This window comes from Phodopus roborovskii, unplaced genomic scaffold (genome assembly GCF_943737965.1).
Source record: "Phodopus roborovskii unplaced genomic scaffold, PHOROB, whole genome shotgun sequence".
In the NCBI taxonomy this organism is placed as follows: domain Eukaryota; kingdom Metazoa; phylum Chordata; class Mammalia; order Rodentia; family Cricetidae; genus Phodopus; species Phodopus roborovskii.
The window spans coordinates 6,837,560-6,864,830 of record NW_026126611.1 but is presented as its reverse complement, the minus strand read 5'-3'; the positions used below and the strand labels follow the sequence as shown (position 1 = coordinate 6,864,830).

Genomic DNA, 27,271 nt, shown 5'->3' with positions numbered 1-27,271 from the left:
TTTAGCATTTTCAGTTTAGTTAGAACTTGAAAGTATGTGTAAGCAGATATAACTGTAAAGAAACGTTAAATCAAACGAAGTTCTTCCATATGACTGAAAGCAGAGTCTAGTAACTAATAGAGGGATTACAGCAACAGCACTTGTCCATAGTCTGTACTCAACTGTGTGCTAGGTGACAGATGAGATTCCTGTGACTTGCGTGTCCACAGTCCTCTGAGGCAGGTATATGCTTTATCAGAAAGCCCCGTGGTTGAGTTTTGCTCAGCATGAAATGATAGGGTGATGATTTCCCTCCCTGCCCTGCTTCCTGGCTCATCCGTAGAGGAGCCAACATGGGAGACCAAGGAGGGACTCAAGTACAGTCAGCAGGGCACACACGCCCTTCGGTTGAATGGAGTTTATCATCCCAGGTAGCTCTGGACATGATCAGGCTCGGACAATGGTGGTGTTGAGTTACATGTAATGGCTGTGGAGTACATCTCTGCATGAAAATTTTACTCAATGATACTAATGTTTTTCAGAGAGAGGGCACTTAACTAAATGGTAGTGGAAAAGTTGAGTGTCTTCTAGCCTTAACTCCTTGAGGAGTTCAATTTTCAACCAGGCAGACTTTTCCTAAGGACTTCCCATAATACTTAACCTCCAAGCTGCTGTAAAATGTGTGTTTTTAAAATTTGTTGTTGATAAGTTCAACAGATGTTTTATCAAGCCCTTACTAAGTTGTCGCAGTTGGAAAATGATTTAGTTCTCCATCTCTTTCTAACTCCTTTCCCTTCTGTCATTTCCTTTTTAAAACATAAGTTTCTTTTTTAGATTAGATTTAGTTTCTTAATGAAAAAGACTTCATCTTTGGGGACTAGATTGATTCCATAGAGACAGGAAACCTTGGCAGACCTTGCTGGGCTTGTAGGGTGTGCGCTTGTCTCAGGACAAGTATGAAAACACTGTTTTCTTTTGTTTGGAAAGATGCTTGCTTCAGTCTGGGAGTAGAGGCACAACTCCAGGCTGGCATCACCCGTTATTTAGGAACTTGGATTGCACAGACTTTCTTGAATGGGGCTGTGAAGAGTCTATTAATAGCAGCAGGGCAAGCCTGCCTGGTTGCAGTGATGCTGAGAAATAAATGCTGATGTTTTCTAGGAGTGGATTACAGATGTGATGGATTGCAAATGGTGGTGGCATTTTATTTATGCTGATTTTCCAAGAATAAAAGCACCTGGGGAAGAATTAAAAATTTAAAGAAGACACTTCATTCATTTGTCCATTAGGACCAGTTCTTCATTTTATATTCCTTCATGAGAGCTCTGCAGTTTGGGAGAAGAAAGCTGCCGTACGGGAGGGGGGGGGGCGGAGTGGGGCAGGGCGGGGCAGGGCGGGGTGGGGCGGGGCCGTGTAGGTTGCCGTTGACAGTTTATTACTTTGATTGCCATGTGATTCACAAAGGCATTGTTTACTTTTTAATACCTTGTAGACAAAATTGCTTCTAGAGGCGTTTCCCCCTTTCCATCGGTAATACAGACAATAGATATAGGGACAGCATGCTGTCCCAGCCAGTGCTCTATGAGCTCTCATGTTTCAGCCTTTCAACTGTGAATTTATTAACAATTGGTCTGTCTAGTGCTCCTTAAAACAGGTCTGAAATGTGTCATTTTCCATAGTGACACACTCCCTCAACAAGGCCACTCCCTTTGAGGGTCATTTTCCTTCAAATCACCGTAGACACCAACATGGACTCAGGTGGCTGGGCGGACGGTGGGCATGTTCGCTGGACGTGAACCCTGGCTTCTGTAGTGTCATGGGTAAAGTCGGTATGTTTTTATTTACAGGATTTCACAAGCGACTCCTTTGCTGTTCATTGAAGTCATTGAAGTTTAAGGTTTTTCAAGATAGCCCTTTCTCAGAGGACTAATGCCTAATAGAATTGTGCAATCAGCCTTGCCATGGTTCTTTTATCTCTGACAACTTCATAGTTCTCCATCCGTGAAAATAATGACGTTAACCCAGATTTCCACATTAGGCTTCTTAAGTTTCAAGTATCCTAAAGTCCAGTGCCTAGGCTGCTAAGTGTTAGAAAGTCTGGGATTAAAACTGTTCATGTCAGTGTTTGACATGGTGGCATATGCCTGTCGCCAGGGCAGTTGAGAAAGTAATGCATGACTGTTAGTTCATGGCCAAATGGATGACAAGTCTGGTGGGAAGCTACCTTCTTCATTTGGAAAAGCATGAAACATTTTCTGAGGTTATTCTATATGCTAGAACTTTTTCCTTTATTTCATTAAATTTTTTATTTTGCATACCAACCACAGTTTCCCCTCCCACCTCCCGTCTACACCCCCCCCCCCGCGCCCACTCTTCCATTCAGGAAGGGACAGGCCTCCTCCCATGGGAGTCAGTAAAGTATGGCAGATCAAGTTGAGGCAGGACCAAGCTCTTCCCCATTCACCAAGGTTGAGTGAGGCGTCCCACCATAGGGAATAGGTTCCAAAGCCAGCTCATGCACCAGGGGCAGATCCTGGTCCCATTGCCAGGGGCTCACAAACAGACCAAGCTACACACCTGTCACCCACAAAGCAGAGGGCCTAGGTCAGTCCTATGAAGGCTCCCTGGCTGCCGGTCCAGGGTCTGTGAGGTCCCAGTAGCTCAGGTCAGCTGTTTCTGTGTGTTCCCACATCATGATCTTGACTTCCCCCTTGCTCATACAATCCCTCCTCCCTGTCTGCAACTGGACTCCAGGAGCCCGGTCCAGGCAGTGCTTGGCTGGATCCCTGCATCTGCTTCCAGCAGTTACTGGATAAAGCTTCTCTGTTGAGAATTAGGATAGTCCTCAACCTGATTGCAGGAGATGGCCAGTTCAGGCACCCTCTCCACTGTTGCTACGAGTCTTAACTGGTCATCTATCGCGGTAAATAAGGAGGAATATCTCACTACAGTCACCCTTGTGAGTTCCTGGGAGTTTCCCTGGCACCGGGTTTCTCCCTAACCCCAAAATGGTCCCCTCTATCAAGACATCTCTTTCATTACTGTCCCCACTGTGCTGTCCCCAACTTGATCAACCTGATCCTGCATGTTCCCATCTCTCCACGCCCGGTTTACCCAGGAGATCTCATCGATTTCCCTGTCGTGGGTAAATCTATGCATCCCTCTCAGGGTCCACTTTGTTACCTAGCTTCTCTCAGGCTATGGGTTGTAGCCTGGTTACCCTTTGCTTTACTTTTTTTTAGGTGAAATATCATTAAGTAGTTTATTTGCATTTTAATATAAATACATTGGTTTTTGGTATTTGGGGGGTTATCTTATTTATTTTTTGATAATGTTTTTATTGAAATTTGAAACAAGCTTGTTTTACATGTCAATCCTAGCTCCCTCACCCTCCCCTTCTCCCCTGTCTCCCCCATAATCCCCATCACATCCCCTTTATGCTCCCCAGGGAGGGTGAGGTCTTCCATGGGGATCTTCAAAGTCTGTCATATCATTTGAAGCAGGGCCTAGGCCCTCCCCCATATGTCTAGGCTGAGAGTATCCTTGTATGTGGAATGGGCTCCCAACGTTCATTCCTATACTAAGGATAAATACTGATCCACTACCAGAGGCCCCATAGACTGCCCAGTCCTCTTAAATAACACCCACATTCAGGGGTTGTGGATCGGTCCTATGCTGGTTTCCCAAAGCTATCAGACTGGGGTCCATAAGCTCCCCCTTGTTCAGGTCCCTTTGCTTTACATCTTATATCCACTTATGAGTGAGTACATACCATGTTTGTCTTTCTGGATATGGGTAACCTCACTCAGGAAGATTTTTTTTTTTTCTAGTTCCACCGATTTTCCTGCCAATTTAATGATGTCCTTGTTTTTTACCCCTGAGTAGTACTCCATCATATAAGTGCACCACCGATGGGAGACATCAATCTGTAAATATGTTCCTCGTATTGGTTAATGAATAAAGCACCGATGGCCAATAGGAAAGCAAGAGAGGTAGGACTAGGAGACAGGGAAGAGAGAGGAAGAAGTAGGAAGGCGTTTCAACATGTAGGACCAACAGAGTAGAACTCTCTCCGGTAAGATAAGACCACATGGAAATACTTAAATTAATAGAAACGGGATAATATTTAAGACAGAGATAGCCAGTAAGAAACGCTAATACTGGCCAACAACATTACACCTAATACAGTGTCTCTGTGTGTTATTTGGAGCTGGTATGGCCGTGGGGCCAGGCAGGTGGGTGGAAAAACTACTCATAACACACCGCATTTTCCTTATCCATTCCGTGCTTGAGGGGCATCTGGGTTGTTTCCAGGTTCTGGCTATTACAAATAGTGCTGCTATGAACATAGTTGAGTAAGTGTTCTGTTGGTGTGATTGAGCATCCTTTGGGTATGTTTTATATTGTCTTATAATACACAGGTAAATTTTATAACAGTTATTAGTATTTAGTAGTATAAAACAACTATTCCAAAGCTTAGCTCTTGAAACAACTGTTTAGCTTAAGATTCTTTGCATCAGTTACTGGCCTGGGCTAAAGTAGGCCACCCTTCTGGTCTTAATAGACTCAGTCATGTATCTCTGGTAGGCTGCCAGCCAGCCGGAGAGATTGTCAGGTTGTCAGTTGTAATGCCATGGGCAACCAAGCCATATGCCTCTCTCTGTCAGCAGGCCAGTCTGGTATTGTTTTCATGGTCAGGGTGCAGGTGTGCATATGGTAGAAGGTGGCTGAGGAGGCAGGAGGTGGGAGGGAGAGAGCAGGAGCAGGAAGATCTCTTGGCTCAGTCCTGGAACTGGTATATCATCTTTTCTGCAGCTCTGTGTTGGCCAAAGCCACAGGAGAAGCCCAAATTCAAGGGGTAGAGAAATACAAAGTCACATCTAAGGTAGAAAATGAGTCGTGGAAGGAAGGAAGGATGGATGGATGGATAATGGATAGATATGGATGGATGGATGGATGGATGGATAATGGATAGATAGACAGGTAGGTAGATGGATGGATAGATAGGTAGGTAGGTAGACAGATAGATAGATATGGATGGATAAATTGACAGATAGACAGTATCATCTTGCAGTTCTGGCTGGCTTGGAACTTGGTGTGTAGACCAGCACACAGGCAAGCCTCATGACCCAGCCTTCCTATACCACCACAGCCAGCAGTTGTAGATATTGAAACTACTGCAAGTTTCATGTCCATTCAGACTTAAAAAGAAGGGATTATCCTAGCATTTATCTCCAGAAATCATGATGATTTCATTTGTAAAAATTAGCAATTAGAATGGGGGAGCTAGCTTTGAGTTTCCAGAAAGTTTCCACCTGCCCAGGGAATGGTGCCATCCACAGTGGGGTTGGCTTTCCCCTATTATTTAACAATCTAGGCAGTTCAGCACAAACATGCTCAGGTCAGTTTGATGTGCACAGCTCTCTAATATCCAGGCTGTGTCAAGTTGACAGGTAAAGCTACTCGGGTAGGGTTCAAGGTAGAGATTTTGGAACCCTCCTCCTAGGAGTAATAGCGTACTCAGCACAGTGATAGTGTGGTTACAGAAAGAAGAGTGTAAACATGTGTGTTGTACATGAGATAGGCTGGTCTGGACCAGAGAGACCAGGGAGGCTGCTGGAGCTACGTGGAGCAGCATCTGTGACTGAAGTTGCTCACAAAGACTGGGAGGGGAGTTAAGAAAGCATTCCCAAACCATCTCCAAGTAGGGCCTATTGAGATTCCATAGAAGCCTGGAATGTCGGTATGATAGTCCCCTGCTCTGCAGTAAGGACAATAAAGAGTCATGCTGCCTAAGGGTGTTCACACGTAGTATGGAGTTTCTTTTCCTTTCTTTTTATAAAAGTAAGTGTGTGCGCGTGTGTGTGTGTGTGTGTGTGTGTGTGTGTGTGTGTGTGTGTGTGTGTGTGTGTAGGTGTAGGTGTTTAGCATTGGGAAGACAGGAGAGGGTGTTGGATCCTCTGGAACTGTGGAGTCGTCACAGGCAGTTATTAACTACCATGTGGGTGCTGGGAATTGAACCCAGGTCCTCTGTTCTTAACAGCTCAGCCATTTCTGAGGTATGGAGGTTCTCTAAGGCCTTGAGTATTGGCTCAGGACTGGAGCTTATTTCTGTGTGTTAGCCACACGTTTCATATTTTTCAGTATTTTGGACAGTAGCCTCAACAACTGTATCAGTCCCTGGGAATGTTCAAGGCTCCAAGTTACGTTCAAGCCTACAGGAAAGGAAGTGATTACAGACAAGAAAATAAGATAAAAATCTTGTTCTAAATCGTTTCAAGAGCAGTCTAGGTTCTCTGGGAAATCAGTGGGTTGGAGGGTGGTTGACACTGTTTAGGTCAGCACTCCAGAGCTGCGCTTCATTCTTACAAACCTGGTCTGACTCCTTGTAGACACTGAGTATGCCATTTTCATAAAGGAGTCGAGCTTTGGGATATAGGAGAAAACCAGGGGCCACATGTGTGACTGGTATTGAAACTACTTAAAAATTCAAGTTCTGACAGATGACCACAATGTGCATAGGGCGGAGCTGGAAGGAATATTGGTGGAAAATCGTAGGGCTACTTAAAAGAAAATGCAAAGAATATCAAGCCAAACATCTAAGGTGTTCAGGAAAACAAGGGCCAATTTTGGTTTGTTTGTTTGTTTTGTTGCAGGGTGGATGAAGATACTTTTTACACATTTTTACTAGCATACGTTATTCGTTTACGAGCATACAAAAGTACTTACAATCTAATATTTTAGTAAGCTGACACACAAGGAAAAATGCCTTCTAGGTAGGAAAAGAGTTTGAAGGTAAAAATGACAAGCCTCCTATATTCCCATACTGTGGAGATGATTAGCAGTTTTTAATTTTGTTTTCCATTACATGTTAAAATGAGGATCACTGGAGATTTGAGTTTACTTTGAGGCCTTCTCTACAGGTTTAGCAGAAATTATGGAGAGTCTCTCCCCATCATCCAGGCTATACATAGTTCCCTTTACTTGGGCAGTAACACGAGTTAGGAAACAATTAAACCAAACAAATACTTTTCAATCCTCAAATGGCTGTTTTGCTTCACATGGATTCAAACAACAAAATGCCAACAGAGACACCTGACACAGGTTGTGTGTGCACTGTCTGTTGCACAGGGCAGGACACTGTTGTGAGAGCCATTGGTATCTAAGTGGAGATGACTCAAAGAAGATTTTCCATTTGACAGGAGCCCAGGAACTTTGCCAGGCTCTAGGATGGAAAAATCAGTTGTCTTTGTGCAGTGGCTCTTACGACAGCTACAGACAAACAGAATTAGTTGAGGTGTCGTCATACTGCCCAGACCATGTGGATGGCCTAGTAGGATCTTGTGACATATTAGACATTTATCTCTGATTTGTGGCGACTTGGGGGAAATGATTACAGCCAAGAAAACAAGACACATAACCTTTTCTGAAGCAGCGAGTGGGGTTGTTTTTTGTTCTGACACAGCACCATGATTTCATCTGAGGCTGTCCTTGAAAGCCTAGCATTGGGAGTTTAGAAGGCAGGTGCCAGACGCACACACCGCAGAGCCCGGAGGCACCTGTAGCCTGCACTAACCTTCCAGCAGGCCTCACAGAACACGATGAGCACAAACGAGCACAAGCTTGAGGGCAGGTTCGCACCCCCTTCAAGTGAACGGGGCTTGGGGTCATGAGTGGATGGGAAGAGCCTGACACTTCCCAGCAGACACATCCCAACTGAGAAGCTGCCACCCTGGGACACCAGGCAGGGAGCTGACATGGGGGTGGGGGCAGGGACATACCAGCTGTGTCTGTGCTTACTGGGAATGACAAAGATCACTACACTCTCTCTGGGTTTCCAAGTGTGCACAGATTCATAAGAATGTAAGCCCCCTAACCTGAGAAATGTATCAGGGTATGATTGCACACACACATACACACACCACACATACACACACACACACACACACACACACACACACACACACCACACCACACATACACACACACACACCACACCACACCACGCTCTCATGCACACTGCACACAGACACCTGCTGCCTCCTGACACACATGCAAGCAGACACAAGTTAGTATTGAATGCCTACAGAAAGGACAGGCCAAGCTTCCCCTTACCTGGCCACCACGGTACAGGCGCTTGAGAGGGCTGGGCCAGGCTGGGAGAAGGGAAGAGAAGAGGGCGTTTCTGTGTGGCGTTGATGCTGTCAGACCTGTGAGAGGCTGAATTTGTGACGACGGTGTGATTCATCCATCTCTCAGATTATGGGCCTGTGAGATGGCCCAGTGCTTAAAGAGTCTTCGCTGCCCTTGCGGTGGACCCAGGTGGGGTTCCTAGCATTTACACGGCTGTTGACAGTTACTGTAACTGCACTTCGAGAGAATCCCGTACCTCTGGGTTCCATTTATGCAAATACGGAGCACAAAACTTTATTCAAGCATGCACATGCGCACACACACAGGTAGTAAGTCACTCATACTTGTTAGTGAAATACAAAGCAAATTTGCCACTAATCTGTGTGTGTCCAGGTTTGGCACCATCACTGTTAATGCGTGTAACACATTCACCACTTGCACACCTATCTCCCTTGAGCAGGAAGCGCCATCCAGGTAGGGGCATGATGCTTTCCTTTTCGTTTTTAGTGTCTGGTCTGGCCTAGTAGACACTTACGTGTGTGTGTCTAAAAAAGAAGCAGGAGTATGTAATGGAGGTAGGAACATCACGCTGGCTTGATACGTAGGTGCACATCATCTCCTGTATTCCTTAGACAATTCTGGAGGAGTCACTGTGGTCTTTTGTGCAAAACCTAAACGGAGTCCTGGGGATCCGTCCGACTGGGTGGCTGTTCTGGGGTCATGAAGCTCTTGGCTGTGTTTGTGTTTGTTTAGTGTTGGGCTCTCTCCTGGGTCCTTGTGCCTGATGATGTCATGGGCTCTGCAAAGGCTAAAGGGGTGGGCAGGCTGACAGTAGTCTCAGTGACTCACAAGGCAGGAGGGTTCTTTCTCAGTTTGAGTTGTGTAATAGTAGGATGGGAAAACAGCTTTCCCAGATCATAGATATTCCTGGTGATCTTTCCTCTTCACTGTCTTTTTGTTAGGTGGTAGAGAGGGTGACAGAGCAGGAGGCCTTGGCTGGCCCCTCCTTGCTGGTTTTAGTTTGGTGGAATGGCCTTAAATGTAAGAACCATGTTCTCAGCGCTGAAATGATAGTAGCTAGATAGTTCTCCCACATACTTGTGTAGGAAGAATGAAATGAGATGCTTTAAATAATGTGATGGTTGGGAGAGCCATTTAGTAAACCTGGACAAATGTCACGTCCCATGTTAACTCTAGCATTATTTGTGATGTTTTTATAGCAAAAGGTGATATATAAATTAGGAAAATTTCCCCTTTTCACATAAATTATTCAAGATTAATTAATCTTGGGAAGTCAAGAGGGAATGATGGTGTGTCCAAAATGCAGTAAGGAGTCAGGTTGAGATGAGTGTAATATGTGGTTAGTTACTATAGGTCACGAGAAGCAGTTTGTTGAATTAGAGGCTAAGATCAGCCCATTTTTCTCAGTCCCATAGCCCCTAAGATTCAGAGCCTGAACTCAGGCCCTGTCTTACACTTGACCTGGTGTGTGATTCCTCATTGTACCCACCCACCTTACATCACCGAGAGTAGAACCACCTGTCTAGTACACATTCCAGCAGGCATTTCTGCTGTACTTTGTAAACTATGCTAATTCTGGCTAGTTCCCTGCTGTCATCTGGCCATGAGCATATCTGTCCTATAGTATTGTGAGGGCTATAACGAAACGATTAAGATGAAAGGGTTCACAAACAGTGTCATACATTTTTCACTAAAATTATCTTGAAGGTGCAGTTTTGCCTTGTTTGGTAGTTGTCTATGTTCAGAGTCATGGAAGACAGTAAGGAGATGAAGCTTAGAAAGGTTAGCAGAAATGTGCTATTGGTGTCCTGGAGTAGACAGGATACTCGTCCACACCCTCATGAAGATAACAAGGGAGTCTATAGGGACCAGAGCAGCACTTTGACCTGGATATGAAGGGGCGGGGGGTGGTGGTGCAGGAGGCCCTACCGATGCTCGATTGTGGTGACAGAACCAGAACCAGCGGCCGTGTGGTGCTGTTTTGAAGGCCAGATTCATGGTCTGCTTGCCTCAGCCTTCCTCATGTGGCTGGGAGGACAGGTGTTCAACACTTCCCGATAACAGATTGACTTTTCGAATAAGAGCTTTATGTATAAAGGTCCACTTTTTTTTAATCCACTGGTATTAGTTGATTTTTTTTTTCCCCCTCTGACTAGGCATTTGAATTTGTTGGCAGGGAGTTGTTTACATTGGGCTGAGGTGGCATTAAAACCCTAAGTGGACCTGAACAATAACTGTCCCACAACACTGACCTGAACGCCATTGTACTTGAAGGCTTCTAGGATAAGGATAAGGCATTCTTGGGCTTGGGGGTTTTGAGAAAACTGTTGATTCAGGGGACGGTTCAGAACTCATCAAGTAATTTTCTGAGGTGTATTCAGTGCCAAGGAAAGACAGAGCAAATGAACGACTTGAAAAACTTCCTGAAGACCTGGTTAGGAACTCTGAAATTAATGTTGGATTATAACTCCAGACCCCAACACAGGCTTTTTTAAGTTACCAGAACTGTGAGCTAAAAAACTCTTTTCCTCGTTACCTAACTGGCAACACAAAGATTTATAAAGCTCACCATCAATAGATGATATATTTCAATTTTTTAAAACATATTTCATTGATTTTATGTGCATGAGTGTTTTGCCAGGTCCTGAGGTAGACTGATTCCCATTTTCCTGAGGAACCGCCATGCTGATCTCCAAAATGGCTGTACAATTTTATACTCCAAGCAGCAGTGAAGGAGTGTTCCCCTCTCTCCACATCCTCTCCAGCATAAATTGTCATTGGTGTTTCTAATTTTAGCCATTCTGACAGGAGTAAAATGGTATCTCAGAGTGGTTTTGATTTGCATTTCTCTCATGGCTAGGGATGTTGAACAATTTTTAAGTGTCTTTCAGCCATTTTGGATTCCTCTATTGAGAATTCTCTATTCAGTTCTGTACCCCACTTTTTAATAGGGTTATTTGGTGTTTTAGTGACTAGCTTCTTGAGTTCTTTGTATATTTTGGTGATCAGCCCTCTGTTAGATGTGGGGTTGGTGAAGATCTTTTCCCAGTCTCTGGGCTGCCATTTTGTCTGTTGACTGTGTTCCTTGCCTTACAGAACTTCTCAGTTTGAGGAGGTCCCATTTATTGTTGATCTCAGTGTCTGTGCTACTGGAGTTATGTTCAGGAAGCAGTCTCCTTTACCAGTTAGTTCAAAGGTACCTCCCACTTTCTCTTCTAAGAGGTTCAGTGTGGCTGGATTGATGTCGAGGTCTTTGATGCATTTGGACTTAAGTTTTGTGCATGTCGATAGACATGGGTCTATCTGCAGTCTTCTACACACCAGCATCCAGTCAACATTCAGGTTTTATGTTCAGGTCTTTGATATGTTTGAATTGATTGTTGTGCGGTGTAAGAGATAAGAATCTGTTTTATTCTTCTGTGGTGGGCTATCAAGTGTAGCTTGCACCATTTTTTGCAGAGACTATTTTTTCTAGTGTATGCCTTTGGCATCGTTGTCAAACATTCAATGGCTGTAACTACCATGGTTTACTTCTAGGTCTTTCTTTCTGTTTCTGTGCCAACCTCACACTGCCTTTGTCACTGTAGCTCTGTAGTGTAATTTCAGGTAGAGCATCGTGATGCCTTTAAGGGTTGTTCTTCCTGGTTAGGATTGCTTTGACTATTGATGCATTTTGTGTTCCCATTAGATTTCAGTTTTTTAATGTTCTGTGAAGAATGTTACTGGAGTTTTGATGGGAATCACATTGAATCTGTAGATTGCTTTTGTTAATATAGCCATTTTCGTGATATTTTGTCTTTTTTTTTTTTTTTTTTTTTTTGTGCAGTTGAACTTGTTGCTGTTTCACTTAGTGAATAATAGGACCAGATGAGCTGGGTGATGATCATCATCTCAGGGTTGTTATAGAAGCTGTTGTTTGTCTTGCTTTTGTTCAAAATGTGTTCTTTCTAGATGGAAGGAAAGGTCCTGAACATTGGTGACACCGTTACTTAGTGAAGTCATTTTCTGTGTGTGTCTCCACCATTTGGAGGGTCTACTTCAGAAGCCGACCCTCAGCACTACCTGGGGTTTCCCTTGCTTTCCCTAGAAATAACTTCAGGTGTAAGGAGTGAAGCAGCGCATCGTGGACCTTAGCTTGTAACCCAGATGTGCTTCTAGCAGCCCTGTCCTGTTTCTGTTCTGGGTTCCTCTAACTTTAGTAGCATTCAGCCAGTACGGATTGCTATAAATTGATAGGGTGGCTCTTAAATTAGAGACAGTCATAAGCCGTTGTTTTGTTTTGGTTTGTTTTTTCAAGACAAGCCTTCTCTTTGTAGCCCTGATTCTCCTGGAACTCACTCTGTAGACCAGGCTGGCCTCGAACTCAGAGATCGACCTGCCTCTACCTCCTGTGTGCTGGGATTAATTCATAGGCATGAATTAAAACTTATCTCACTCCCCTTTTTAATAGATGAATGCAGCCTTCAGCTAACATGGTAGCTGGAGAAGTTCTTTGGTGTAGACTAAATTAATCCTGTTTCCCTTTAGAAGGCTAGGAAGATCATGGCTTAGGACGCCTGAGTAGGTCTATAGCACCTAACTTCGTGATCTGGGCAGCTGAGATCCCAGCTGACCTCTGGTTGGTAATTCCTCACCACTCTGGTATGTCCCAACATTGCCAAGGAGGCTGGCAGGGTTTGGAGAACAGGAAATAAGCTGTTGGGAGATAAGGCGGGCAGCTGCGCGCTGCAGACGGGAGAGGAAATGAGGATGAACAGGCCAAACAAACATTAGCAGCTCGACTTCATTTTTAAACTAAGAAGCAATGGAGAGACTTCTCCTTCCAATCCAGAGTCATCCACCTACTCAGTTGTGCCAATTAGAACTTGGGGTGAAGGAGCCTGTGCAAAAGGACCACATTTCCAGTGATTGCTACATCTCAACTCAGGATCCCAGAAGGATGAAGCTGAGTCAGAGCGCCTTGTTTAGCCAACAGTAGCAACTGTGTTATCTTAAGATTAAAAAAAGTCTTACTTTAATATTAACGATAATTTTCAATACGTTTCACCTCTGCTCTTTTGTGTTTGTGTCATTCTGTGACTGCAGGGTATTTCCATGAAGAGGCGTGTCCTCGATGATAACTAAGTATGTGATCACACATGACAGTGGCCACTCGTGGCAGAAACATCCATTTTGTAGATGCCTTTACAGGAGATGAATGCTCACTAAGCTCACCCAAAGAGACCATTCTGAAGCTGCACCATGGATATGGTGTTCCTGTTTGTCGTGTATTTCATTCTTTGATAGCCATTCTGAAATGGGCTCCTGGGAGGAAAGCGTGTCAGTAGAGAGAGACTTGTGGCCACCCCCATATCTGTTCAGTGTAGTGCTCAGGCCAAATCACTGCCAGGTCTGAAGGGAGTTAGGGGATTCTAAATTTCATGATACATTCAAATGGCATTTTGAAGACTTAAGCTGTTGATTTTTTTTTTTTTAACCAATCAAATCAACTTAAAGAATCAAAACTAGATTTACAGAAGTGAATCTTAATTTGTTACATCCTCATCCACACCTGTGAAGGTTGTTCCCACCTCTGAACATGTGCAGCTCTTTAGTTATGTATTATGTCTGTGAACTGAACTCTGGGGCCAGCGATGCCTCAGTTTATTTATTTGGCATCTAACAGGGTTTAGTCCATCTTAAGCATACAGGCAGTAATTATTGTTGTTACAGTGCCTTTGGGAATTTGAAACATTTTCAATACTTTTTATATTTCAAAGATATAATTTAATAGGTATTAAAGCTTCCCATTTCAGAACACACTAAAAATAGCTAGTCACTTTGAAGATGTCCTCAGCAGCACAGATTCGGCATTGACAGTGATAGCCACAGCACATTATGTCAGCGACAGACATGCCGGGCTGGCCAGAGTAAGGGAGGAGTCTCAGTGCAGGACGCAGCTGCATGGGACAGCTTGGATTTCTTAGTGTCTGCATCCTTGCAAGTTGATTGGAGCATGGTAGCCACCAACTGGATTAAGTTAAAGATCGCTGGGGTTCAAAAGATCAAAACTTGACAGTTTCCTTTGTTTTTAGTATTGCTATACAGATGCCTTAATACTTTTTACCTCTTAAAAAAAAAATCGAGGTAAGCAAACTAGGGTCAGCTTAAGGCAGAATAAGTGAGGCTGTCCCTCTCAGTTTTACTGTTCCCTGGAAACACATCTAAAGCTCTCCAGATCAGGTGTACCCACTGCAGTTAGCAGACGTTATGGGATTTGTATATTGTTGTCTGGAAGGAGGAAGTTTTACAGATACCAAGAAGGTCTGGCCTCGGAGGAGGTCCATTAGACCTCAGGGTTCCTTCAACTGCAGCGCCCAAATTAGAGCTGGGAAACCGTTTACAGTGCACAGCTCAGGAGAGATAAGAGCGAGTACCCTGATGGACTGGAGTGCTTTTGCTGGTCAGTGGTAGTCCTGTATGACACAGCAGAGGCTTCCGTGTGTCCGTGGCTCTTCTAGGTTTCAGGCTTAACTCTGAGCTCACTGAGGGTGACGGAGGTGATTCACAGCCACCAGCTCAACATGATGCTTAGTTCATCACGGTAGAACAGCCGTGTGGACAGTCACACGGTGAACCGTGAGATAGAGGTTTCATGGCTCAGATCTTGAGACTGGGCAGCTGCTCACTGCTACATGGATGTCCCTGACCCTATTCATTGGGCTCCCAGACTACTCCCAGACTTGCCACATGTGTATTATGTAAACTCACAAGCCACCTGACAGACGTCTTACTATGTCTGTGTGTTTATGATGAGGAGGGCACATTGCTACCACACACGTGTGTGGAGGTCAGAGGGTAGATTGTGCATGGTTCTCTCTGTGCACCTTTACCCATGGAGACATAATGCTGTCCCCAGACTGTCTGCCTTTTTAGATAAAAACTTGTTTTATAATTGAGAAAAATGGAGGAAATTTCTCTAGATTTAGAATCAAAAGTTACACTTTGAAATTCTTTCTAATTAAAAACTAGTAGTGCATGGATAATTTTACAAATGGAGTTAAGTTCCCGTACTCATATAATTAGAAGCTGTTTTAGTCACTGTCCTGTTGCTGTGAAGAGACACCACGACCAAGGCAGAGCTTATAAGAGAAAGCGTTTGATTTGAGGCTTGCTTATGGTTTCAGAGTCCATTGTCCTCATCATGGCTGGGAGCATGGCCCGAGAGCTGTACCTGACCCATAAGCAGGGGAGCAGAGAGAGAGTGGGTGACACTGGGCCTGGTGTGGGCTTCCAGAACCTCAGATCCCACCCCAGTGACACACTTCCTTCAACAGGGCCACACCTACTCCAGTAACACCACACCTCCTAACCCTTGTAATCTTTTCAAAAGGGCCATTCATTGACCACGATGATATGAGGCTCCGGGGGTCAGTCTCTTTCAAACCACTGCAGAAGCTCATAACTTCATGTTTTCTCTCAGAAAAAAACCCAAAGTGACTTAAGTCTCCCAACTGTGTGTTTTCCACATTGGCTTTGTTAGATGATGAGATGTTCAGAAATAAGATAATCCAGAAAAGATAGAAAACCAAGCCTCATCTTTCCCTTTTCCTGTATTAGACAAATGATTCAAAAATGGGAATTTTGTGAAACTATTTTCTCTACAGTACAGGACCAGCAAATGAGAGATCATCTCACACCTGTGAGAGGCGGGTGCTGGGTTCAGGTGGGGGCCTTAGTTTTCACATTGGATTATATATTTCATTGTTTGATCAGGCGTCCTCTGTCTTCCTGCCATGTCCAGTGTGTCTGGATTCTCTGCAGGCTTTATGAAGTTCCTATCCTAATCCCCACGCTCTCTCTCATCCTTTTCCTACTTACTTCTGGGATCTGAATCCTTTATGGAAATGAACTTGACAGGTTGCTTTTCTTGTTTTTCTAGGTTGTGCTGGTGAGGTGGAATGAGCCGTACCAGAAACTGGCCACATGTGATGCAGATGGAGGAATATTTGTGTGGATTCAATATGAAGGCAGGTGGTCTGTGGAGCTGGTCAATGACCGTGGGGCTCAGGTGAGGAGATGGTTGGCTTCTTCCAATGAGACACTGCTGCTTACAAGTCACCAACTCAAAAAAGAAAGAAAGGAAGGAAGAAAAAAGAGAAAAGGAAAGAAAGGAAGGAAGGAAAGAAGGAAGAAAGAAAGGAGAAGAAAAGAAGAAGGAACGAAATAAAAGATCATGGGGGCTGTAGAGATACCTAGTAGTTAGGAGTACTTACTTACTAGTTCATATGGGGCTGTAGAGATGCTCAGTGGTTGGATGTGCTTGTTTATTAGTCTTGCAGAAGACTTGGTTTGGTTTTCAGTACCCACATGGTGACGATGGCTCATAAGCATCTATAACTCAGTTCTGGGGGACCCAATACCCTTTTCTGGTCTCTGTGAGCACTTGGCTTGTACATGGTATACATACATTTATGCAGACAAAAAGCAAATACACATTAAAAGCAAAAATCCTATACTTTAGCTAGATAGATAATTACAGCACTGCTGAGATCCTATAAGCAACTTTAGAAAGGCATCTGTCTCACAGAATTCATAAAAGTTGCTATCTCCACATCTCATGTTTGACCTTGGGGATGCCAAGTGGCTACTTTTTTGACAGGTGGGCATTGTGCTGGGGACTCTGAGGCCCTAGCTCTCTGTAAGCCTGCCGGTCACACACAGTGGCATCTGGCAGGTGTAAGCAATGTTTGAGGCACTTTTCGTGAGCAGTTTAATTCTCAGTGACCCCTGATCCAGGGACCTCCTTACAGATGTGGAAACAGGCACGTCCTTAGAAATCGCAGAGCTCAGGCCTTTGATCTTGTAAAGTGGCATGCACTTCTCATGGACCTGCAGACTGCTACATTTGCTGTTTTCCTTCAAAACGGCTGATCAGTGTCACAGGCCAGGTGATATTTCCTCCTTTCCTTACTCTGGGTGATGGAAACAGGCAAGGCTTTATCAGGGCCAGGCATCCCATTCTGCTTACCTACTAAGTGATGGACACCCTACAAGAGTCTCAGCCTAATCAACAGTGTAGTCTGTCTTTCAAACGTGAGAAGCTCATAACTTATTTAAATACCAAGTGAGAAAGAGCAGATGCTGACCTCATGACCTAGAAATGTGCAGTGAGGCCATCCCAGGAAAATAGTTAAAATAGTGGGAGAAGCCTTATCAGTACCTGCTCCCCTCCCCGAGGACAAGAACCACCTCTGATGAGTGTCCTTACACACAAGAGAGGAGGGGCCCTGGAGGAGGGTGGGGCTGACAGAGGTGCTCAACAGGAAGTCCTTGGTGTGACTGTTCTCCTCAGTAAAGACAAGTGCATCAGAAGAGAGCTGAAGAGGACAACACAACAGAAAGGAGCCACAACCTCTCCCCGTGGTCAGTAGGCTATGAGAAACAGTCAGAGAGAGGTTAGCACATGGGCTGACATACAAGACAGCAAAGAAATGACCACCCGAAGCAACTCAGAGTCCAAACTAAACACGGAGCTGCTGCTCCAGAACCTTCCTGCACGCTGCCACCTCTCACCATGAAGATAGGGCTCTGAGCCTCCAGTTAAACTAAACACGGAGCTGCTGCTCCAGAACCTTCCTGCACGCTGCCACCTCTCACCATGAAGATAGGGCTCTGAGCCTCCACTTAAACTAAACACAGAGCTGCTGCTCCAGAACCTTCCTGCACGCTGCCATCTCTCACCATGAAGATAGGGCTCTGAGCCTCCACTTAAACTAAACACAGAGCTGCTGCTCCAGAACCTTCCTGCACGCTGCCATCTCTCACCATGAAGATAGGGCTCTGAGCCTCCAGTTAAACATTTGCCTTCATTACACTTGCCTTGGTTGTGATGACTAAGACATATGCCATAAGTCATTTTTTTCCATGTATTTTTTCTCTCTCAAGCTTCACGGGAACTTTATTCTGAAAATTTGCTGTTCTCAGCAAGTAGAAGACAGAAAATCCGGGGTGTTGAATAACAAAAATCCAGGGTGTTGAATAACTTGCCCAAGGAGGCTTCTAGGCATGAAAGTGAGGACCCAGACCCCACTGTCCTTCTCAGACATTCTGCCACATTGTTTCTAGGAGAGACACAATAAAACTCCAAACCATTCTGTTCTCAACACCGTACGAGCCAGGCCACAGCTCCCACTCCATGTTTCCTTAGCACTGTCCTTGCTCAGCGAGGGTCTCCTGCCCCCTACACACGCACACACGCACATGCACACACGGGCGTACACACACACTCCGACCCCCATTGTTTCCATCTGGAAGCTGTGTAATTGATACGCCTGTCACATCCTTCCACAGTTTTTCCCACAGAGACTTTAGAACAGACTCAGATTCAAGACAAGTAGGGTGATGTCCCCCTGGGGGCATGTGAGCTGGTGTGGGCCGTACTCAGTGCTCACAGGTGGCCGTGACTACAGGCGCTACTCCAGTCTTGCTTTAGCCTGTGTCACAGGGACAGTGTCCTGTTCCTTTGCTGTTTAAAATGGTTCTTCAAACCCTGGAAGCTATGAACAGTTAGTTGCTATCGTTAATACTGTCATTTGGGGGAGTCCTGTTTGCTTTTGGTAATGTTGCAGTTAGGGCTCACATTATTTTTAAAAAAAAAAAAAAATACACACACAGATAATGCTGCTCATCGGTTGAGGCAGCATTGCACAGTACACCTGGAAAGTGTCTGGCAGAAAGCGTAGCTGTGCATCTTGGAGACGGCACATGTTTGGTTCAGCTTAGAGAAGAGCCCCGCTGTTGAGGAGCAGCAGATGATCTGGTTGGAGCGCACAGAGTGAAAGAAGCCAGTGCTGGAGTTTCTTTTTCAGGAAACGATCCCGAGGCCACTATTCCAAAGCGGGTGTGGAACAGTACAGGCATTCTTTCACAGCGTTAGCCACCAAGGGTGGCTGTGCCAGGCACATACTCGGAGAAGTTCTGATGAAAAGCTGCCTCAGGCAGTGATGTGGCCAAAGAGCTGCTCAGCTTCAAGTAATGCAAGGGCCCTGTTCAGTAAGTGAGACTCATAGGCCTTTGCAGTCCTCAAACAACCCCCAAAGAGGGGCTTCTGCTATTTCTTCTAGCATTGAGTATGTGCTTGTTCTGCGGTGTTGTTCCCCAGGTGGAAAGGAGACAGGTGGGCAGGTATGGGTGGAGGTGTGTGGGGTGCTGCTCACGTTTGGACCGACGCCACCACTGAGGTACACCCCCAGTCCTTGGTTCTCTCAGACACAGTCTCCCTAAGTGTGCACCTTCTGCTGGCTCGAATTCATGATCTCCCTGCTTCTATTCAGCAGGTACCATGCACTCTGGCTGCCTCGTGCTGAGGTAGTAAACTCAGTTCATTTGAACTTCCTATATTACCTTTTTTGTGATAACACCCCCAAAGCACAAGAAGCAAAAGCAAAAATAAACAGGCTTATATCAAATCAGAAAGCTGTGTATAACAAAGGAAATGGCAGCCTGTATAATGCGGGGTGTTTGCAAACTGCGTCTCACAAGAGGTTAATATTTAGAGGCGCAAGGAATACAACAGAAAAACCGAGATGACCCAATTAAAAACTGGACAGTAGACTTACATAAATCCTCTTGAGAAGGAAACATACGCATAGACAGCAGGCCTATGAAGAAATGTTGAAAAGCATATCACCACCCCAGTGAGAGGAGAAGACTGCTGTCAAAGACAAGCTCGTGCTAGTAAGAACGTGCGCCCTGTGCTGCCCAGTGTGCTAGCGGCATGTCCCTGAAAGGGGGAGGGAACCTGGATTGAGACCATGCCTCCGTAAGACTGGCTATAGGGCAACGTATGGAAATACGTGTTTTTTCTTATTTTACATATCGATTCCAGTTCCCCCTCCCTCTCTCTCTCCCATGCCCCCTGACCTCCTCCCATCCCATCACCCTACCCCCCCCCCCCCACACACACACAGGGAGGGTGATGCCTTCCAGGAGGGATCATCAGAATCTGTCAAGTCATCTGGAGTAGGGACTAGGCCTGCCCTCCTGCCTCTAGGCTAAGGGAGTATCCCTCCATGGGAAATGTGCTCCCAAAGTCCTTTTGTGCACCAGGGATACATCCTAGTTCCACTGTCAGAGGTCCCTTAGACTGCCCAGGTCTTCTAACTGAGACCCACGTTCAGAGGCTCTGAGTCTGTCCAATGCTGGATTCCCAGCTATCAGTCTGGGGGTCCATGAGCTCCCCCCTTGTTCAGGTCAGCTGTCTCTGTGGGTTTCTGTAACCTGGTCTTGACCCCATTTTCTTATCACTCCTCCCTCTCTGCAGCTGGATTCCAGGAGTTCGGCTCAGTGTTTAGCTGTGGGTGTCTGCTTCTGTTTCCATCAGCTACTGATGAGGGCTCTATGATGGTGGATAAGTTAGATCAATCTCATCATCAGGGAAGGGCATTTAAGGTAGCCTCTCCACTGTTGCTCAGATTGTTGGTTGGTGTCATCCTTGTAGGTCTCTGGACATTTCTCTAGAGTCGGTTTTCTCTTCAAACCTATAATGGCTCCCTCTATTATGGTCTCACTCTCTCTCTTAATTTTTTTCTCTCATCTATTTATCCCCTGACTCAATCTTCCTGGTCCCACATGCTCTCCTCTCCTCTCCTCCTCTTTCTCCAATCTCCCTCTCTGCCCTCCCCCCACTCCCCATATGCTCAGGAGATCTTGTTCCTTTCCCCTTCTGTGAGGGACCTTGTATGAATCTCTTAGGTTCCTCCTTGTATCCCAGTTTCTCTGGCGGTCTTAATTATAGGCTGGTGATCCTTTGTTCTAGGTCTAAAATCCATATATGAGTGAGTACATACCGTGTTCCTCTTTTTGTGACTGGTTTACCTCACTCAGGATGGTTTCTTCAAGTTCCATCCATTTGCCTGGGAATTTCAAGATTCCATTGTTTTTTTTTTTTTTCTGCTGAGTAGTATTCCATTGTGTAAAAGTGAGACATCTTCTTTATCCATTCTTCAGTTGAGGAGCATCTAGGTTGCTTCCAGGTTCTTGCTATTACAAATAATGGTGCTATGACATAGTTGAGCACATGTCTTTGTTACATGAGTGTGGATCATTTGGGCACATACCCTCAGGCAGACACATGTACATATAATTAAGATGAATAAGATATATATATATATATAAAATTCTGTATTTGCAAATTGTGAAGACATGGTTAAAGTCGTAAGATGAAAGAAACGTATCACCTTTCCCTTCCATGGTTGGAATCAAGGTTGCTGTCAAGGGCTTTACCAGTAAAATACACTTGTAGCCCAACCTTAATTATTAGGTGTGAGAATAGTGACATTGAAAAAAACCCAAAGAAGCAATTCAGCACAGAAATTAATGGAAAAGCAGCATTTGAATATCTGTTCTGAGTAACACTGAGTTACTCAATACGCAAGCCTAAGCTTTCCACGTAGATTTCTACCCCTTCATGCTGATCAGAGGTTTCCTTTCTAGTACTGCGACAGGATTAGGAGAGTAGAACTCGACTGTTCTGTAACTGACCAACAGGTGGTGATGGAGAATGCGTTACTATGCACACGGCAGGCTGCGTGGGAAAGGCAAGAGCTCTGGGGCCAGGTGTCTCTGAGGTGACTCCGCTCGATGTCTCTCATGCTCGCTGGCTGTGTGGCTAAGGCTAAGTGGCTTCAGTCCTCTGTGCCTTAGAGTCTCTGTATATGGAGTGGTGATGCGTCCTTGGATGGCTGTTGCAGGCGTAATGAATTCAAGTACAGGAGAGCCCTCTCTAGTGCCGGCACGTAGTTGTTGCTGTGTTTTGTGGCGGTGATTTTTACTGTGCTTTCCTCCCCTTCACCATCTTCCCCCCTCTCCACAGAGTTGCATCTAAAACTCAGGGTCTTGTTTACCTACCACCCAGGACACACCCTGCTCCTGGGGGGTGGGTTTTGTTTTCTTGGTGAGGGGTTGATTGGTTGGATTTCTTCGTTTGAATTTTGAGGCAAGGTCTTATCTTGGCGCTAAGGATGATCTGGAGCTCACTGTGATAGCTTGCAGTGTGCCTTAAGTCCAGGGATGCATCACCGTGCCTGACTACTGTAGTCTTCCCTTTTATAGTGTTGTCTTTAGGCCGTCTTGATCTTAAACAGAAGCATAAACTATTCGTACTCCTCGGCTTAGATAAGTGTTTCCTCTTCATGCTGTAAACTGGCCCTTCGCTATGTCTTTAAGGTGAGTGACTTCACTTGGAGCCACGATGGGACTCAAGCGCTCATTTCATACCGCGATGGATTTGTCTTGGTTGGCTCTGTCAGTGGACAAAGACATTGGTCATCTGAAATCAACTTGGAAAGCCAGATCACGTGTGGCATATGGACCCCTGACGACCAGCAGGTAATGCCCTGAAACACTGCTTTGCGCCGTTACCATAGCAGGTGGAGGAGGAGGCTGAGGAGACAGACGTAAAAGCCTCTAACAGCGTCTCAAAGTGTTGAGGGCACCCGTCTCAAAGTGTTGAGGGCACCATTCACCAGTACAAAAGCTTGTCAGGTGTGCTCGAAGCCCCGCGTTATTTTCCTGAAGGGAAAGATTAAACAAGAACACTGTTGAGGTGAAAATTACAAAGTATGTAAATGAAATAAAAGAGTAGAGAAATCCTAATGTGGTAATTCAGTTAATGTTTTAATTATATAAAATGTTCATATAAATTCATTTTTAAAATCCAAATCAATAGTAGGTAACAAGTAGAAAAGGAAATTCAACTAATAATCATATTGGGGAAAATTTTTTCTCTGGGAAAATTAGCACAGTTCACTCATGAGTAGTAATAATGAGATAACACAGATGGTGTTGAGGCTATTGGGCCGGGGTGTGGACAGTGTCCCCATGACTTCTGGTCAGGGAAGTTGGCCAGTGTCTGTCAGAGATGTAGTTTGTCATCCACCCTGGGAATATACTTTGTGAATTCTGAGAGCAAAAGCAGGAAGAATCAGCTGCACTCAAAGGCTTTTTGTGTGATGGAAAACAGGGCCTTATGCAGAGTAGGTATATTCAGTGTGGCTAAGCCACTGACGGTGTCTGCGGAGATAACAGGCCACAGGGCGCGGTTATGAGAGTGGCAGACCGACAGAGCTCTCAGTGTGCTAGGGAGAAATCTGGATATGACGTGGTTGCCATGGGTTGCCACACTGTGAACTGCCGCAGGGACCCTGAGCATGGTGAGAGGAACCGGGTGAGTGTGAGGTAGAGCTCCGAGTACCTTCATGACACCAAGCCTCTGGTTGCTTTGCTCAAGTATAATTCCAACTACTCATTTGCTGTCCCTATATGATTCAATGGTAAAGTAGCACATTGACTCATAAAATTGTTTGTTGATCATTTTAAAATAAATTATTGACTAGTTTAAACCTTTGCAAATATAAAATGTGTTTACCAAGTATAGGAGGAAACATAAAATGCAAAATTTCATACCAGAGATAGAATAATTTTTTAAAGCAAGCAGTATAACATGGAAACTATACATATCATCTGTTTTTGAGTCATATTTCTTTCTTTCTCTTTTTCTTTCTTTCTTTCTTTTTTTTTACTAAATTGTCTGTAGCTCTCTAGTTACCACACATTCATATCATCATATCATGTTTCCATCATTCCCAGTTTAAGTTAAAACAGGCAAAAATTTTTTCAAATGTTGCGTTTTGCTTCATGCTGAAAGTTTGTGTTGTGTTAGGGAAGGAGACCCTGTCTGGATATTGGACAGTGGACAAGGAGTATGTATATTTTACTAGGGCTGCCATAGCAACGCACCACAGATGGGTGGTTTAGCCAGCCGAAACTCATTTCTCGCGGTTCTGAAGCTGAAGGTCAAGACCGAGCGAGACATTAGCGTTGTGTCTTTGGCCTATGATGGTCAGTGCTTCCAGTGTCCTTACATTTCTTCCTCAAGATACCTGTGGCCCTGGCGTCTCTCTACCAGGATGGATTAGACTGTCACTGGCTTTTCTTCAGCCCTCATCTGAAAATATAGTCACATTCAGTAAATTTGCTGGAAAACAACATAATTTTGGGGGCATCTAAATTATTGGAAAGGAGAAGTTCACATAAACAGCACTAGGATAAACAGTGTTTATATTAGAACAGTTGCAGGGTTGGGGGGAAGGAAGGCAGACATAAAAAATGACGGCTATGATCAGCAAGAGAGTCTGTAGATGGCACACCGGCCCAGCGCAGGGAAGCGGCACACCGGCCCAGCACAGGGAAGCGGCGAAGCTGTCGCCATTCTGAGAAACCCTGACTTTGGTTTCCTCTGTGTGTTCTTGGGTTTGGGAGCCCAGACCACTTGAGTATGGAAGTGCTTTGAGATGTAGACATTTACACTACCTCCCCAGGGCGTTCCAGGTCTTGATGTCCTATCCTGCCACTGGTGAAGGCTGCTGAGGGCTTGACATTCTGCTCCCTTCTTCAGAAAGGCAAAGGTAGTAACAGACCTCCAGCCCGGTCTCACCAAAGCCTCAAAGTCAAATTTTTGGAATTTTGTCTAAAAGATGAATGCACACCTATAGTAACATGGGAAGAGAATCCCAAGAAAAAACAGTCCTCAGGCCTTCCTCTGTGATAGGGACAGGGCTCCACAGGACTGCATGCCTGTCGAAGGAGAAGTTTTTACCTAACACACTGGTTGTTATCCGTGCCCAGCTTCAGTTGTCCTGAGTGCAGTTCATACTTATTTTGTAATGGCTTGGCTTCAGGATACGGGAACTTGTTTTGTAATCCATGAGTGTGTTGCGGGAGTCTTTCTGGAATAATGTCTCCAAGGCCAGTGAGAGTGGAAGAAGCCACGGTGGCTCCTGGAAGGACTCAGCCTCTGGTCTAGTTGCATTCTCATTTACAAAGTTCTCCACGTGCATTCCTAAATATGGTGAAAACAATTTTTTCCTTGTGGCTCCTAATACGCTTCTTCACAAAAGGGCTGAGTGGCAGGCGGGGCGTGGTGCATGTGGGCAGAGGCAGGCTGATCTGTAGGGTTTGAGAGGTTCTAACGTGCGGGTCTGTGCCGTCCCACAGTACTTGAGATATGCAGTGACTAGAGCAGAGTCTACAGGACTGTCACTGATGCCGAGGACAATCCAAGGCCAGTACCAGCCAGCCCAGGAAGGACAGATGTCAGCTGGCGGTGACTGCATGGGCTGTCGTGGGCAGACATGAAAAGACAGCATGACAATTGCATAGGAATGGTAGGAATGCCTGAGGAACCCTGGAAAGTTGGTCTGGAGGTCAGCGTGTAGCCAGACGTGCCTTCAGGTAGCCATCATCCATCAGGCTGTGGTAGCAGGGAAGCATGTGAAGGGAGTCTCACACAAGGTTGACTTTAAGATGTGCAGACAACAGTTTTCTCCCACCCCGTCCTTACATTTGTTTAGTGTAAATTTCATGAGAGCGCTCTATTTATCTATGATTTATTATATCTAGTGTTTCCGTAATTAGCTGAGCCCAGAGAGAGCCATGAGGGTCTTGATAAGCAGCCCAGCCTCCTGGGAACAGAGACCTCAGGTGCGCCCAGCTTTGGGTCTTAGAAACTACCCTCAGTGACCAAAACAACAACAGAAAGTAAAACACCACCTAAAAACACAGTAGCTGTACCTCTTTTGGTTAAAGAAATTTCTTCCACAAAGCTCTCAAAAATTTCAGAATACATGCAAAACAAAGCAAAATGCTCCAAACTAGAAATTAAACAGCATACTGGTTGGATGAGATTGCAGAGAAGGCAGGAGTCTGTCTTGCCTTTCCTTGTTGCCTCCGTTGTGATGATTCATGTCCTGGGCTGTTTTAAAAAGCAGCTGCATGATCAGTGAAGGGCTTAAAATAAAGACGGGCCCCTTTGGCTGTGTAGCACACTGCAGAGTCATTCCTGGATCTGTCCGCAGGGAGGAGGGAAGAGAACCCCTGGCATTGTTTTACTGTACAGGCTCGTTTCTAGGCAGCAGAGGGGAACCCCTCATAGCGGCTAGGTTAGGTTAGAATTAAGTGGTCTTTTCTGCAGCTAAAGACGACGTGTCTGCAGAATTACAGAATTGTATGTTTAGCCCTAAGACACGGGTTTAGGAGTGGTGGGTGCAGTCAAGTGTGAAACTTCTTTTCATGTCTTTTCAAAATGAACCAGGAAATAGTCTGGCAGGTGAGCAGGTCTTTCATTTACGGCTGCTCCATTTTAGAAGCTCTTCAGTGACGTAAGTCTAGGCCTAGCCTTGAAGCTCCTCTGCGGGCCACTGTTGTGAGTGCTCCCGGGAGGTCTTTGAGAGGGCAGTGTGTGTGAGTTGTACATCAGAACAGAGGCTCCCTCTGAAGAAAGGGAGGACGTCCTTTCATTCTGGGCCTTAGCAGCCCATTCAGGTCTGCCACTAGCTGTGTTACTGTCTCCCCCTTATGGAAAAGTCCTTACCTCCTTCAGGAACTAATTCCAGTGCTGTTAATTACACGCCATTACCAAGAGCTGCTCGTGGAAGCATGTGTTGTTGACATGCGGTTCATTGGTCCGGTCTTCAGAATGTAGATGGTGAGTATTTTGTCAGAAGATAATGGTGCTGGTGAGATGCTGCTGCTTCCAAAATAAGAGTCCTGGGAATGGTGCTGCTTCTTTCCTCTCTCCTGCTCAGGGTTGACTGTCAACTGCTGATACGAAAGTGCTCATCTCAAACTAGTTGTACTTGGAAGTGAAGACATGTACATACTGTCTTAGTCAGGGTTTCTGGTGCTGCAATGGAGCGCCATCACCAAAGGCAGCTTGGGAGCAAAGCCTTTATCTGGCTCATACTCCCACATGCTGCTCATCACTGAAGGAAGTCAGGACAGGACAGGACGCAAGGAGGACGGGGACCTGGAGGCAGCAGCCCAGAGGCCACGGAGGCCTGCTTACTGGCTTGTTCCTCGTGGCTTTCTCAGTCTGCTTTCTTACCAGAACCCAGGGCCACCAGCCCAGGGGTCATGCCACCCGCAGTGGGCTGGGCCTTCCCCCATTAATCACTACAGCCCAGTTTCACTGAGGTGATCTCTCTCTCCCTGTCTCTCTCTCTCCCTGTCTCTCTCTCTCCCTCTCTCTCTCTCTCCCTCTCTCTCTGTCTGTCTGTCTCTCTCTTTCTGTCTCTGTCTCCCTCCCTCCCTCCCTCCT

General features: G+C 45.4%; 1 protein-coding gene across 1 annotated transcript in view; it reads left to right on the top strand.

Moving 5' to 3' along the window:
- Positions 1-27,271, top strand: part of Tulp4 (TUB like protein 4) — an 81,624-nt gene that overhangs the window by 17,935 nt on the left and 36,418 nt on the right. The window contains exons 2-3 of the mRNA XM_051206109.1: positions 16,055-16,183; positions 22,342-22,503. Of these exons, the coding sequence (XP_051062066.1) occupies positions 16,055-16,183; positions 22,342-22,503 (291 nt within the window). The remainder of the gene's footprint in view (positions 1-16,054; positions 16,184-22,341; positions 22,504-27,271) is intronic.